At 41.8% G+C, this 12,718-nt stretch overlaps 1 protein-coding gene across 6 annotated transcripts in view; it reads left to right on the top strand.

Moving 5' to 3' along the window:
- LOC121556694 (neurofibromin) overlaps positions 1–12,718 on the top strand; it is a 69,836-nt gene that overhangs the window by 13,667 nt on the left and 43,451 nt on the right. Inside the window, exons 1-3 of one of the 6 annotated variants that reach the window (XM_045213991.1) lie at positions 1,363–2,085; positions 9,681–9,824; positions 10,080–10,163. In XM_045213991.1, coding sequence (XP_045069926.1) covers positions 2,026–2,085; positions 9,681–9,824; positions 10,080–10,163 — 288 coding nt within the window. In that variant the 5' untranslated portion in view covers positions 1,363–2,025. Of the gene's footprint in view, positions 1–1,362; positions 2,086–9,680; positions 9,825–10,079; positions 10,164–12,718 lie in introns of those variants that run through there. The other 5 variants (XM_045214007.1, XM_045214001.1, XM_045213960.1 and 2 more) reach the window with 5 other exon arrangements.

Raw genomic sequence — 12,718 nt, 5'->3', positions numbered from 1 at the left:
TGTGTTTTTTTCTGGGGTGGGGGGGGGGGGGGGGGCATTAAGGTTGATGTGCTTATTGATTGTGACCTGCGGATGCCTTGTTCATCTTGCCCGGGCAGAGACTAAGGTGTGAGCTTGTTTTTCCCAGTTATTTTTATTTTTTAATTCTGTTCACGCCTACATAAAATTATTAATATTCATTTTTTATTTTAAAGCATTGTAAACTTTTTATTTTTGGTCCAGTGGATGATTGGTCTGCGGCCTTGACTGTCTGTGAGTGGTTGCATTTCTCCACCCCATCCCTTAACTGTTTACAGGAACAATGGTGAGGTGTTTGCTCTGTCCCTATACTATAGATTGCCCTTTAACCTTTTGTAGCCTTCTGCCTGGTGTGTTTAACTTGTCTAAAGTATGGTATCTTTAAAGTTATTTTTTTTTATATGTATTATTTGTATTTTTTTTCTAGTTGAGTATATTATTTATATTGCTTTGTCTTGTCTGTGTGTGTGTAAAACTTAATAAACAGAGTTCTCAAAAAAAAAAAAAAAAAAAAAAAAATTCCTACAATGTGATTTTCTGGATTTTATTTTCTCATTTTGTCTGTCATAGTTGACGTGTACCTATGATGAAAATTACAGGCCTCTCATCTTTTTAAGTGGGAGAACTTGCACAATTGGTGGCTGACTAAATACTGTTTTCACCCACTGTATATTCCCCTGTTAACACATTTATTAGAAAATAATGTGTATTTTTAGGTTAGTCTATTATGCAGTCATAGTCACGGTGTATGCTAAATAGAGTAATGTTGTCCTGAATACTGTATAGAACATGCCTACTCCCGAGTGGCGCAGTGGTCTAAGGCTGTGCTACTAGAGATCCTGGTTCGAATCCAGGCTCTGTCGTAGCCGGCCGCGACCGGGAGACCCATGGGGCGGCGCACAATTGGCCCAGCGTCGTCCAGGGTAGGGGAGGGGAATGGCCGGCAGGGATGTAGCCCAGTTGGTAGAGCATGGCGTTTGCAACTCCAGGGTTGTGGGTTCGATTCCCACGGGGGGCCAGTATGAAAAATAAAATTATGTATGCACTCACTAACTGTAAGTCGCTCTGGATAAGAGCGTCTGCTAAATGACTAAAATGTAAATGTAAATGTATCCACACACACACATACTGACCCTGGCATTAGTGTGATTAATGGAACACACACAGTACTTCAGATATGTCCCACAACCAACATTCAACCAGATATGTGATTCTGTCTAAAATAAATGTACTGTAAAATAAACCATACTTAATTTACCAGTAATAAAAAATACATGATGCAGGACACTCAGTGACAAGGGAATGAACTGGTTTAACTTCTCAAACAGACACACACACATTTCCATTTTCTGTGGATAGCCTACATTTACATTTTCTGTATGCTAGTGTGACCTTAGACCTGTAGATTGCAGTAAAGGTCTACTTTTGCTGTAGATCCACTTCTACAGCACAAACCTCTCTGGACAAGTAGCCTACACATTTGTCTCTAGTGAGAGAGAGTGTGTGTGTGGCAAAAAGAGACTGAATATTGCAATACACTTTTATGATAACAGATTAATTCTGTAGCACAGCTATAGATTTTTTTAAATGCCAAATGTACCTGCAGCATGCTACTGGCTACAGATGCTTTTCTGAGTGACTTGTGTTGTGAGAGGAGAACCAGAATTCAAACAAAAACTCCTGGATTACATGTAATAATATTGTTAGATATTTTCATTAACATATGGTAGCAAGTCAAGCTATCTAGTTACATACCTTACCTTCGACATCAACAAGCGACAGACACACGGGCATCTTTGCTCAGTAATCTCCTCTCCCCATCGGTTTCACTGGGATGACATCCGGTGGTGTGGCATGGTAAAGCTTGCTCAAAGGGGAAAATAACCAACCCGTACTGTCTTCTTCAGACGGCGGTTTTGGAACTTATTTCAGGCTTAACATCGCCACGAACCTCCACATTCGTATTGGAATTGCAAGCAGTCATTCGCGGTTTCCATCTGCTCGGCCATGGCGGCACATAAACCAGTGGAATGGGTTCAGGCCGTGATAAATAGATTCGACGAGCAGGTAATATTATATTGTATATGAGTTGGAAGTGGGAGTAGTTAGTTAGCTGAAACTGCAAGCAGTGAAGCATTTGGAGGGCTTGAACAGGTAACTAGCTAACTTATTTCTGCCACTGCAAAGTGCATACTAGCCTGCTTTCTAGCTAACGTTAGCTAGCTATAGACAAAGTAACTACTACGTTAGGACAAATATTTTTGTATCTGTTAGGATGATGTGTAACAAAAGTGCAAGTTACTTTTAGCTACCTATCTAGTAAGCTTCCCATGTACTTAGCTAGCTAAGATAGCTAGCTAGCCAACTAAACATGCATTTTCATGTTGCTTCGATTTTGGGTGTTGGTATAGCTAACTCGGACTGTTAGGAGAGGTTGCACATAACGTCTAATATTGGCTAATTCTGGCAGTAAATTGGGGAACAGATGTCACTACTGTACCAGCTAGGGAGTCATAGCTAACTGTAAACAAATGAGAGGTGTGACTCCAACATGCACTGATTAAAATGCAAGGTCTGTCACATGCAGTGAAAAAAATGAAGAACACACACTCGTTGCATGCTGTCAGCCAACAGTCATGTTACTGTCTGTCTGAGGAATCTAGATTTGCAACCTGGCCATGTTTCTGCTCTGAGGTAAAGGCTCAATACTAAGATAAAAAAGCAACATGAATCCCAGTTTACCTATTTGCTTATGGTCTTGCCTACGTCTAGCGAACAGTTTTTTAAAAATTATATGAGAAAAAAATATTCCATTTTATTTGGAACGGCAAACCAGCCAAAATTAAACGGGCCTATTTATATAATGAATATGAATTCGGAGGACAGAAATTATTAAATATTAAAGCATTAATAGACCTATCACTAAAAGCTTCAGTCATACAAAAGTTATACTTAAATCCGAACTGGTTCTCAAGCAAATTAGTAAGATTGTCTCACCCAATGTTCAAGAATGGCCTTTTTCCCTTTATTCAGATTACAACCACTCATTTTCAGTTATTTGAAAAGGAAATCATCTCCCAAATATCACTATTTCTAAAACAAGCCATATAAAGTTGGTTGCAATTTCAATTTAATCCTCCAGAAACGAGAGAACAAATAATGCAACAAATATTGTGGTTAAATTCAAATATACTAATTGACAAAAAACCTTAATTTTTTGACAAAATGTTTAAAAAAGGTATAATCTTCGTAAATGATATCATCGGTAGGACTGGTGGAGTTATGTCACACATGCAGCTAACAAAAACATATGGAAATGTCTGCTCTACCCAAAATTACAACCAAATAATTGCAGCCTTACCGCAAAAATGGAAGAGGAAAGTGGAAAGGGGAGAAAGTAAGGAACTTGTCTGTCGGCCTTACATTAAAGAACATAATTGGTTAAGGAAAACTGTGATAAATAAAAAAAGTATATCAGTTTCATTTAAGGACCAAAGGATTGACAGCCGTCCCATATAGATTGCAAAATAGTTGGGAAGAGATTTTTTACGTACCGATCCCATGGCATAGTGTTTATGAACTGACACGCAAAACGACATCGGATTCAAAAATTGGAATCTTTCAATTTAAATTATTATATAAAATTCTTGCTACCAATATAATGTTATTTAAATGGGGGATACAATCTTCCCAGCTCTGCAGATTTAGCTGTGAAGAGACAGAATCATTAGATCATTTGTTTTGGTTCTGTCCATTTGTAGCTTGTTTTTGGACACAGGTCCAGGAATGGCTGAAGGATTGCAATATTTACCTGGAGCTAACCTTGCAGATAGCATTACTGGGTGATCTGAAAAGTCATAGTCAATCGATCAATAATATATAATAATACTTTTAGCAAAAATGTTTATTTTTAATTCACAATCTGTAGAAGCAATGAGAATAGAAAGGTTCAGAACTTTTGTAAAACATCACAGTACAGTTGAAATATATATGGCAAATAGAAATCCTATATGGATGGTGTTAAGAGCTAGATGGGAGGTGTTGAATGGAGTTGAAGGATGGGACTAATAACAACTAACAACAAATAATAACAAGATAACTAATAATGTAAGTATATAGGTTGTATGTTGGGAGCTTTTGGGAAAGAGCACAGTTAGAAAGATATGGCATATAGAAGCAAACCGGATGGACATCATGAAAATGATCGGAGAGGTTGAGAGTAGAAGAAGTTCAGGAGCAAAAACTAATAAAATATAATTATTGTAAAATTGACTGTGTCCATAAAATGTAGATAGTAAGTATAAGCTGGAAGTAGAGGCCTAAGCATTGTTGTTCACTAATTTACCCCAAGTAGGGAAAGGATGGCGGGGTTGAAAAGTAATAAAGGGGAGTATAGATATAAAAAACATGGGGATTGGATGTGATGCAGACAATTACATTGATGGAAGTTACAATCTATCTGCAATATTAAGCTGTTTAGGTGTCTGCGTGCAGTGTGAAGGAAGTTAGAGGTAGTCCCGAGAGCCACTGCTGACTAGCGTTTGTGCAATGACTGGAAGGCTACAGGTACACTAGCATATGCTACTGTACAGTACTGCTATAGTATCCCTTTAAGGGTGCCAAAGATTCCTCTAATGAACTTGAGATTGAAGCTATGTGAATCATTGGGTCAGGTAGTCTATCCAGTCCATCAATAGTTTTTACACTTGTCTGTTGCCCCTAACTGTTTCTCATCAGGAGTCATTATCAGTCAATATTATCATATTGTAAGATCAAGGTTGTAAAATGCTCCAGCTTATTTGTTGGAAAGTTTGTTGTTGCTTGAGAGCTGGTATGTCTGTAAAGCAGCTCTGGGTCTCAATTTCATCCATTGGAAACTGAGCTTTGTCTGTTTTGGTCGTCAAAGACCACCACGAAATGGACTGAAACAGATGGTTCTTTTGGGATGGTTCTTGCAACCATGCTGCAGTGCAAGCAATGCCGCCAGAAACTCTTAACCTTCTTTAAACTCTTTTGGGTGAAATCTGTTTTACAAATAAACTTGAAAAGGGTTAGGCCTAGTTTAGCTAGGCTTGCACTATGCAGAGGTTTGGATTTAGCCTAAACCTGCTCCAAGTGCCATTGCGCACTGTGCAACTGCCCTCAGCTCCAGTACAACTTTGGGTATAAGACTGTCTCATACCTCCTTTTCTTTGCCTTTTGAAAATGAATATCAGCACTTTGTGTGCAGTTTGGGTAGGTTCTGGGCCTCAGGTTTCAGAGGCTACAGAGGGACTCTGATGCACAGAGTGGTGATTGTACCCAGGCTTAGCGGCTCTGCTCGGCTTATTACAGTTTGATGAAAGTGTAATAAGGGATTAAATCCACCTTGTGTTGTTAAGACCATTTAGAAGCCTCTAAGTCAGGGGTAACTCTTACCCTACGAGGTCCGGAGCCTGCTGGTTTTCTGTCCTACATAATAATGAATTGTATACACCTGGTGTCCAGGTCTAATTCAGTCAGTCCCTGATTAGAGGGGAACAATGAAAAAATGTAGTGGAACTGGCTTCGGGTTCCAGAGTTGAATTTGAGGGCTCTATGTCATAGGATTGCATGTGTTGGCTTTATGAGGGTGGAGTTCATAGTCAGAATCAGATTTTCTGTGTGAACCTTGCTTATTTTTCCCAAAAATCTACCCAGTGTCCAGAAACAATGAAAGTGTTGTGAACAAGTCTAAATCACAGTTGTATGCAACTTCAGATTCCTAAATTGTCTTGGTTGTAATGCATGCACCTGGGGCGGCAGGTAGCTTAGTGGTTAAGAGCGTTGTGCCAGTAACCGAAAGGTCACTGGTTCTAATCCCCGAGCCAACTAGGTGAAAAATCTGTTGATGTGCCCTTGAGCAAGGCACTTAACCCTAATTGCTCCTGTAAGTCGCTCTGGATAAGAGCGTCTGCTAAATGACTAAAATGTAATGTAAATGTAAAAAGCTACCCGAGAGAGGTTGGTGGATGCCAATGTGATGTACTAGATTAATGAGAAAGAAGAACCTCAACCTAGTAGTATTGGTCATCACAGCATCAGCCCAGAATCGTCATATCATCAGTGCATCTCTTCTTTAAACCATGACCTCTGCAGTGTTGGTGCATCGTCATGGAAACTGAATCTGTTCACCCCCACCCCACCATACCCCCTAAAGCAGAGTTGTGACTAAAGGGAGTACAGCTATGATCGGAAGTGACTTTTTGAAGCAGGTTAGGAGAGCATTTTAGCTAACCCTAACCCTTTTCCTAACCTTAACCTAAGTCTCCTAACCTGCCACGTTAATTATCCTAACCTGCTACGTAAATTCTCCTGACCTGCCACGAAAAAGTAACTTCCAGTCGTAGCTGTACTCCCTGCAGTCAACCCTAGAGCAGCTGAGTTGTCAAAAGACGAGATGGCTCCAGTGAACAACACTGTTGGAATACTGATGTTAAATTATAAATTATGTTAAATTACTGTATATTGATGTGTGTGGCCAAAATGACAAAATATTTTATAGAAGTCATGGGTAGTAGAATGCTCAAAATGCAGTTGTAGGCTTGAATCTCTTCATTGATTTTCCATTAATTAGAGAACGTTTCGATACCTTTTTATTTAGTGTCACTGTCTGTTTTCAAAGAGTACCTTGATAAGAATTGGTCAGCAAGACATATCTCAACATTATAACATTGTCTCATCATATGGTCTTTATATGGTGTCCCTTCCATGAATTAATTGATGGTATTCTAAGAGAAAGGCCCTTGTATATACAGTGGGGAGAACAAGTATTTGATACACTGCCGATTTTGCAGGTTTTCCTACTTACAAAGCATGTAGAGGTCTGTAATTTTTGTCATAGGTACACTTCAACTGTGAGAGACAGAATCTAAAACTAAAATCCAGAAAATCACATTGTATGATTTTTAAGTAATTAATTTGCATTTTATTGCATGACATAAGTATTTGATCACCTACCAACCAGTAAGAATTCCGGCTCTCACAGACCTGTTAGTTTTTCTTTAAGAAGCCCTCCTGTTCTCCACTCATTACCTGTATTAACTGCACCTGTTTGAACTCGTTACCTGTATAAAAGACACCTGTCCACACACTCAATCAAACAGACTCCAACCTCTCCACAATGGCCAAGACCAGAGAGCTGTGTAAGGACACCAGGGATAAAATTGTAGACCTGCACAAGGCTGGGATGGGCTACATGACAATAGGCAAGCAGCTTGGTGAGAAGGCAACAACTGTTGGCGCAATTATTAGAAAATGGAAGAAGTTCAAGATGACGGTCAATCACCCTCGGTCTGGGGCTCCATGCAAGATCTCACCTCGTGGGGCATCAATGATCATGAGGAAGGTGAGGGAACAGTCCAGAACTACACGGCAGGACCTGGTCAATGACCTGAAGAGAGCTGGGACCACAGTCTCAAAGAAAACCATTAGTAACACACTACGGCGTCATGGATTAAAATCCTGCAGCGCACGCAAGGTCCCCCTGCTCAAGCCAGCGTATGTACAGGCCCGTCTGAAGTTTGCCAATGACCATCTGGATGATCCAGAGGAGGAATGGGAGAAGGTCATGTGGTCTGATGAGACAAAAATAGAGCTTTTTGGTCTAAACTCCACTCGCCGTGTTTGGAGGAAGAAGAAGGATGAGTACAACCCCAAGAACACCATCCCAACCGTGAAGCATGGAGGTGGAAACATCATTCTTTGGGGATGCTTTTCTGCAAAGGGGACAGGAAGACTGCACTGTATTGAGGGGAGGATGGATGGGGCCATGTATCGCGAGATCTTAACCAACAACCTCCTTCCCTCAGTAAGAGCATTGAAGATGGGTCGTGGCTGGGTCTTCCAGCATGACAACGACCCGAAACACACAGCCAGGGCAACTAAGGAGTGGCTCCGTGAGAAGCATCTCAAGGTCCTGGAGTGGCCTAGCCAGTCTCCAGACCTGAACCCAATAGAACATCTTTGGAGGGAGCTGAAAGTCTGTATTGCCCAGCGACAGCCCCAAAACCTGAAGGATCTGGAGAAGGTCTGTATGGAGGAGTGGGCCAAAATCCCTGCTGCAGTGTGTGCAAACCTGGTCAAGACCTACAGGAAACGTATGATCTCTGTAATTGCAAACAAAGGTTTCTGTACCAAATATTAAGTTCTGCTTTTCTGATGTATCAAATACTTATGTCATGCAATAAAATGCAAATTAATTACTTAAAAATCATACCATGTGATTTTCTGGATTTTTGTTTTAGATTCCGTCGCTCACAGTTGAAGTGTACCTATGATAAAAATTACAGACCTCTACATGCTTTGTAAGTAGGAAAACCTGCAAAATCGGCAGTGTATCAAATACTTGTTCTCCCCACTGTACATGAAGATCATTGAGTCAAATTTGTTATGTCACTTTTTTTTTTTTTTTTTTTTTACATAATTCATCTTTAATGCGAATATCTAAACATCCCATCTAGGGACAATAACAGTTCTCTTTTCATGAAAAATAGGCCTCACTTTAATTACGTTTCTTCTCTTGGCTCATTCCTCTCATCCAATGTTCATTTCCTTCCCCCTGTTTCCCCCAATCATGTAATGAGCACACAGTGCATTAGTGTGTATACAATGTCAATCAGCTATGCCAAAGTGCACATAAGGGAAGAGATGGCTCCGTGACCTTTTAGGAATTCCAATCCCGGCCTGTGAAACAAAGTGCTTACTGTCTGTCTCTGGTCCCGGACGGACAGTCCCTGAGCTGAACTGGATGTGAAAGATATGAAGCAGGGATGGGCCTGTGTGGACTCTGTGCATTCCAGTTCAGACGGCTGACTATTCTCCTACCCTCTGTTTTTGGACTTTCATTCCCAGGCCAAGGTTTCTCCCTGAGGGGCCCTAGTGGTAGAGAGGATCCAGCTAGTAAGCAGTCCTAGGCCATGAGCCTCTTCCTTACCATGGATGCAGGTCTGAACCGAACTGTTTCCTTATTAGGTCTGCAACAGTGTAGTCTCCCCTTACCATACTCCCACGCCTGTTCATCACTTGGCTGTTGGGGAAGCCTGGAAGTGGAAATTGAGGCTAACAACATCCTGGCTCTCTACGCACGGGCCTGAAGGAGAGCCAGAGCCACATCAGGGAGGAGTGCTCCATGCAGAAAAGCTCACTTCTCATCTGTGCTGCTGCTTACGGCTCATTAACACTCCAGGCCTGATGTGCCCCGCGTACACACTAGCCAGCCACAACACTAGGCAAGCTTACAGGGGCTCCTGCCCATGAGGTCTGGCCCAGCTGGCCCTTGTGTGTGTGAGTGAGATTTAGCCTGCAGGTGTACAGCTGTGGGCGTATGTTAGAGTTGTGGCGAGGTTCTTCTTAGCACAGGGCTTCATTGCTCTGTGACTGCAGGACATCTGCACCTTGACCTTCGTCAGGTGTCGGAGACGTCCTCATAGCGCGAGAGGTGTGACATAGCACTTCTTGTGTGGAAATGTGTAGTGTGGATATGTGTAGACACATGATAAGAACGTGAAACCATGGCTTTGTGTAATTCCATTAGCCTTGCTCAAACCTGCTGCATATATGGTCCACTGTCTAACACGTTCACCCGTGGCTACGTACTCCTGTGACTTTAGCATGACACATGATTTTCTTCTCTTTCTCCTTAGCTTCCCGTTAAAATGGGACATCAGAACAACCACACCAAAGTCGGCACAGAGCACAACAAGGAATGTCTCATCAACATCTCTAAGTACAAGTTCTCCCTCGTCATCAGTGGCCTCACGAACGTACTAAAAAATGTGAACAACATGGTAAGTGGAGTTTTTAACATATCTCTTTTAGCTGTTTATTTGACTTTAGCATGAGTAATGGGGATCACTACGTTGCGCGTCATCAACCCTACCTCCTGGAAGGCTTGTGTATTGTGTCAAAACTCCAAGTCAACTGAAGTTTAGGATGCCCACTAAGGGCTGGAAGTGGTGTTTGCCGAATCACTGTGTCCTCTGTGTCTGTAAGCCCTCATCTCCCCTCCCCTCCCCTCCCCTCTCCTCCTCTCCTCTCTCCAGCAGATATTCGGGGAAGCTGCTGAGAAGAACCTCTACCTCTCCCAGCTGATTATCCTGGACACACTGGAGAAGTGCCTGGTGTCGGTGAGGAAACCCCCATACACTCTACATCTACTGTATCCCTCCTTACATCACCTTTAGTTGGTCTGATAACCTATCCCCCCCTACAGTTGTTTGTATGTGTTTGTATTGTGTATAAACATTTCTCCATTTTAGTTTTCCCCCAGCCTGTCCCATATTAGTCCTATGACCTCCCCCAACTCAAACAGTTTTCTGTTGATGAATTTAATTGAACATTGCCAGTCAAGAACATTGGCCTCAAAATATTGCACTTATTGCACCAATATTCTAAAACGCTATGGTTGTTCCAACACAACGCCAGCATTACATTGGTTGGATGGATCCTGGATGCCCCTGTTCTGTCTCTCTCTGCTTTTTCCAGACAGACACAGACATACACTTAAACCCCTTCCTTCACTCGTGCTTTCTCTTCCCCTCTGAAATAGGTGCCTCTGTTCTGCGACCCTGCAGCAGTAGATTACATTTGCAGGTGTTTCCTCGACTTGAGTTAGTGGTTTCACAGCTTCCAATGGGATCGCCGGGAGTTTCCTGTATAGGTTTTTCATTAGGCCATGTCGTCAGATGGAAGCCAGCTGCTCTGCTCATGGACTATATGGAACTTTAGTTAGAAATGTAGAGATGTTATTTTTTACACATTTCTAAGTATAGTAATAGCCTCATTTTGTGTTACACTATTTCCTACATATGAGTGAGCTACAGGTTTTGAATGCAGTTGTATGCAGTCTGTCCCAGTATGAGGTTGCCAGTTTGACACAGTAGTTTTGGAAATGAGCCAATGGGAGCACTTGCGAATCCCAGGTGGGGACATACTGTGGTTGTGCCCCTGAGCGAGGCACTTAACCCACATACATGTATTGCATGTCCAGCTGTATAAATCCGAACTATGTGAGAAGTTGCCTCTGATAACCTGAAAAGCACTCCTTGTTTTCTCAGAGAACCTGTAGAAACCAGCGTGCACATACACTCTTTCCTCTCATCATGTTCCCTCTCTTTTTCTCTGTATTCATCTTCCTCCTGAACAGCAAACCTGGTTTCAAAAAAACAAATAAAGCAACACCTCAGGGCACAACGCCTCTCCTCCATGTGACCTACTTGTTGTGTGTATGTACTGACATGTATGTAACTGATAGATATACACACACACTACATGTTAATGGTTTTAAATGTACAGTACCAGTCAAAAGGTTGGACACACCTCATTCCAGCGTTTTTCTTTATTTTTACTATTTTCTACATTGTAGAATAATAGTGAAGACATCAAAACTATGAAATAACACATATGGAATCATGTAGTAACCAAAAAAGTGTTAAACAAATCAAAATATATTTGAGATTCTTGAAAGTAGCCACCCTTTGCCTTGATGACAGCTTTGCACACTGTTGGCATTCTCTCAACTAGCTTCATGAGGTAGTCACCTGGAATGCATTTCAATTAACAGGTGTGCCTTGTTAATTTCTGGAATTTCTTTCCTTCTTAATTCATTTTAGCCAATCATTTGTGTTTTGACAAGGCAGGGTTGGTATACAGAAGATAGCCCTATTTGGGAAAAGACTAAGTCCATATTATGGCAAGAACAGCTCAAATAAGCAAAGAGAAACGACAGTCCATCATTACTTTAAGACATGAAGGTCAGTCAATCTGGAAAATTTCAATAACTAATGCTCTTGCGGCTGAATGGGAGCAAGTTCCTGTAAGTGCAGTCGCAAAAACCATCAAGGGCTATGATGAAACTGGCTCTCATGAGGACCGCCACAGGAAAGGAAGACCCAGCGTTACCTCAGCTGCAGAGGATAAGTTCATTAGAGTTACCAGCCTCAGAAATTGCAGCCCAAATAAATGCTTCACAGAGTTCAAGTAACAGACACATCTCAACATCAACTGTTCAGAGGAGACTGTGTGAATCAGGCCTTCATGGTCGAATTGCTGCAAAGAAATCACTACTAAAGGACACCAATAATAAGAAGAGACTTGCTTGGGCAAGAAACACGAGCAATGGACATTAGACCAGTGGAAATCTGTCCTTTGGTCTGATGAGTCCAAATTGGAGATTTTTGGTTACAACCGCCGTGTCTTTGTGAGACGCAGAGTAGGTGAATGGATGATCTCCGCATGTGTGATTCTCACCGTGAAGCATGAAGGAGGAGGTGTGGGGGTGCTTTGCTGGTGACACTGTCAGTGATTTATTTAGAATTCAAGGCACACTTAACCAGCATGGCTACCACAGCATTCTGCAGCAATACGCCATCCCATCTGGTTTGCGCATAGTCCCACTATCATTTGTTTTTCAACAGGACAATGACCCAACACACCTCCAGGCTATGTAACGGCTATTTGACCAAGAAGGAGAGTGATGAAGTGCTGCATTAGATGACCTGGCCTCCATAATCCCCCGACCTCAACCCAATTGAGATGGTTTGGGATGAGTTGGACCGCAGATTGAAGGAAAAGCAGCCAACAAGTGCTCAGCATATGTGGGAACTCCTTCAAGACTGTTGGAAAAGCATTCTAGGTGAAGCTGGTTGAAAGAATGCCAAGTGTGTGCAAAGGTGTCATTAAG

This window comes from Coregonus clupeaformis, chromosome 5 (assembly GCF_020615455.1).
Source record: "Coregonus clupeaformis isolate EN_2021a chromosome 5, ASM2061545v1, whole genome shotgun sequence".
NCBI classification, from domain to species: Eukaryota; Metazoa; Chordata; class Actinopteri; order Salmoniformes; family Salmonidae; genus Coregonus; species Coregonus clupeaformis.
The sequence above is the reverse complement of the archived record's forward strand: the minus strand, read 5'-3'. Positions and strand labels throughout refer to the sequence as shown.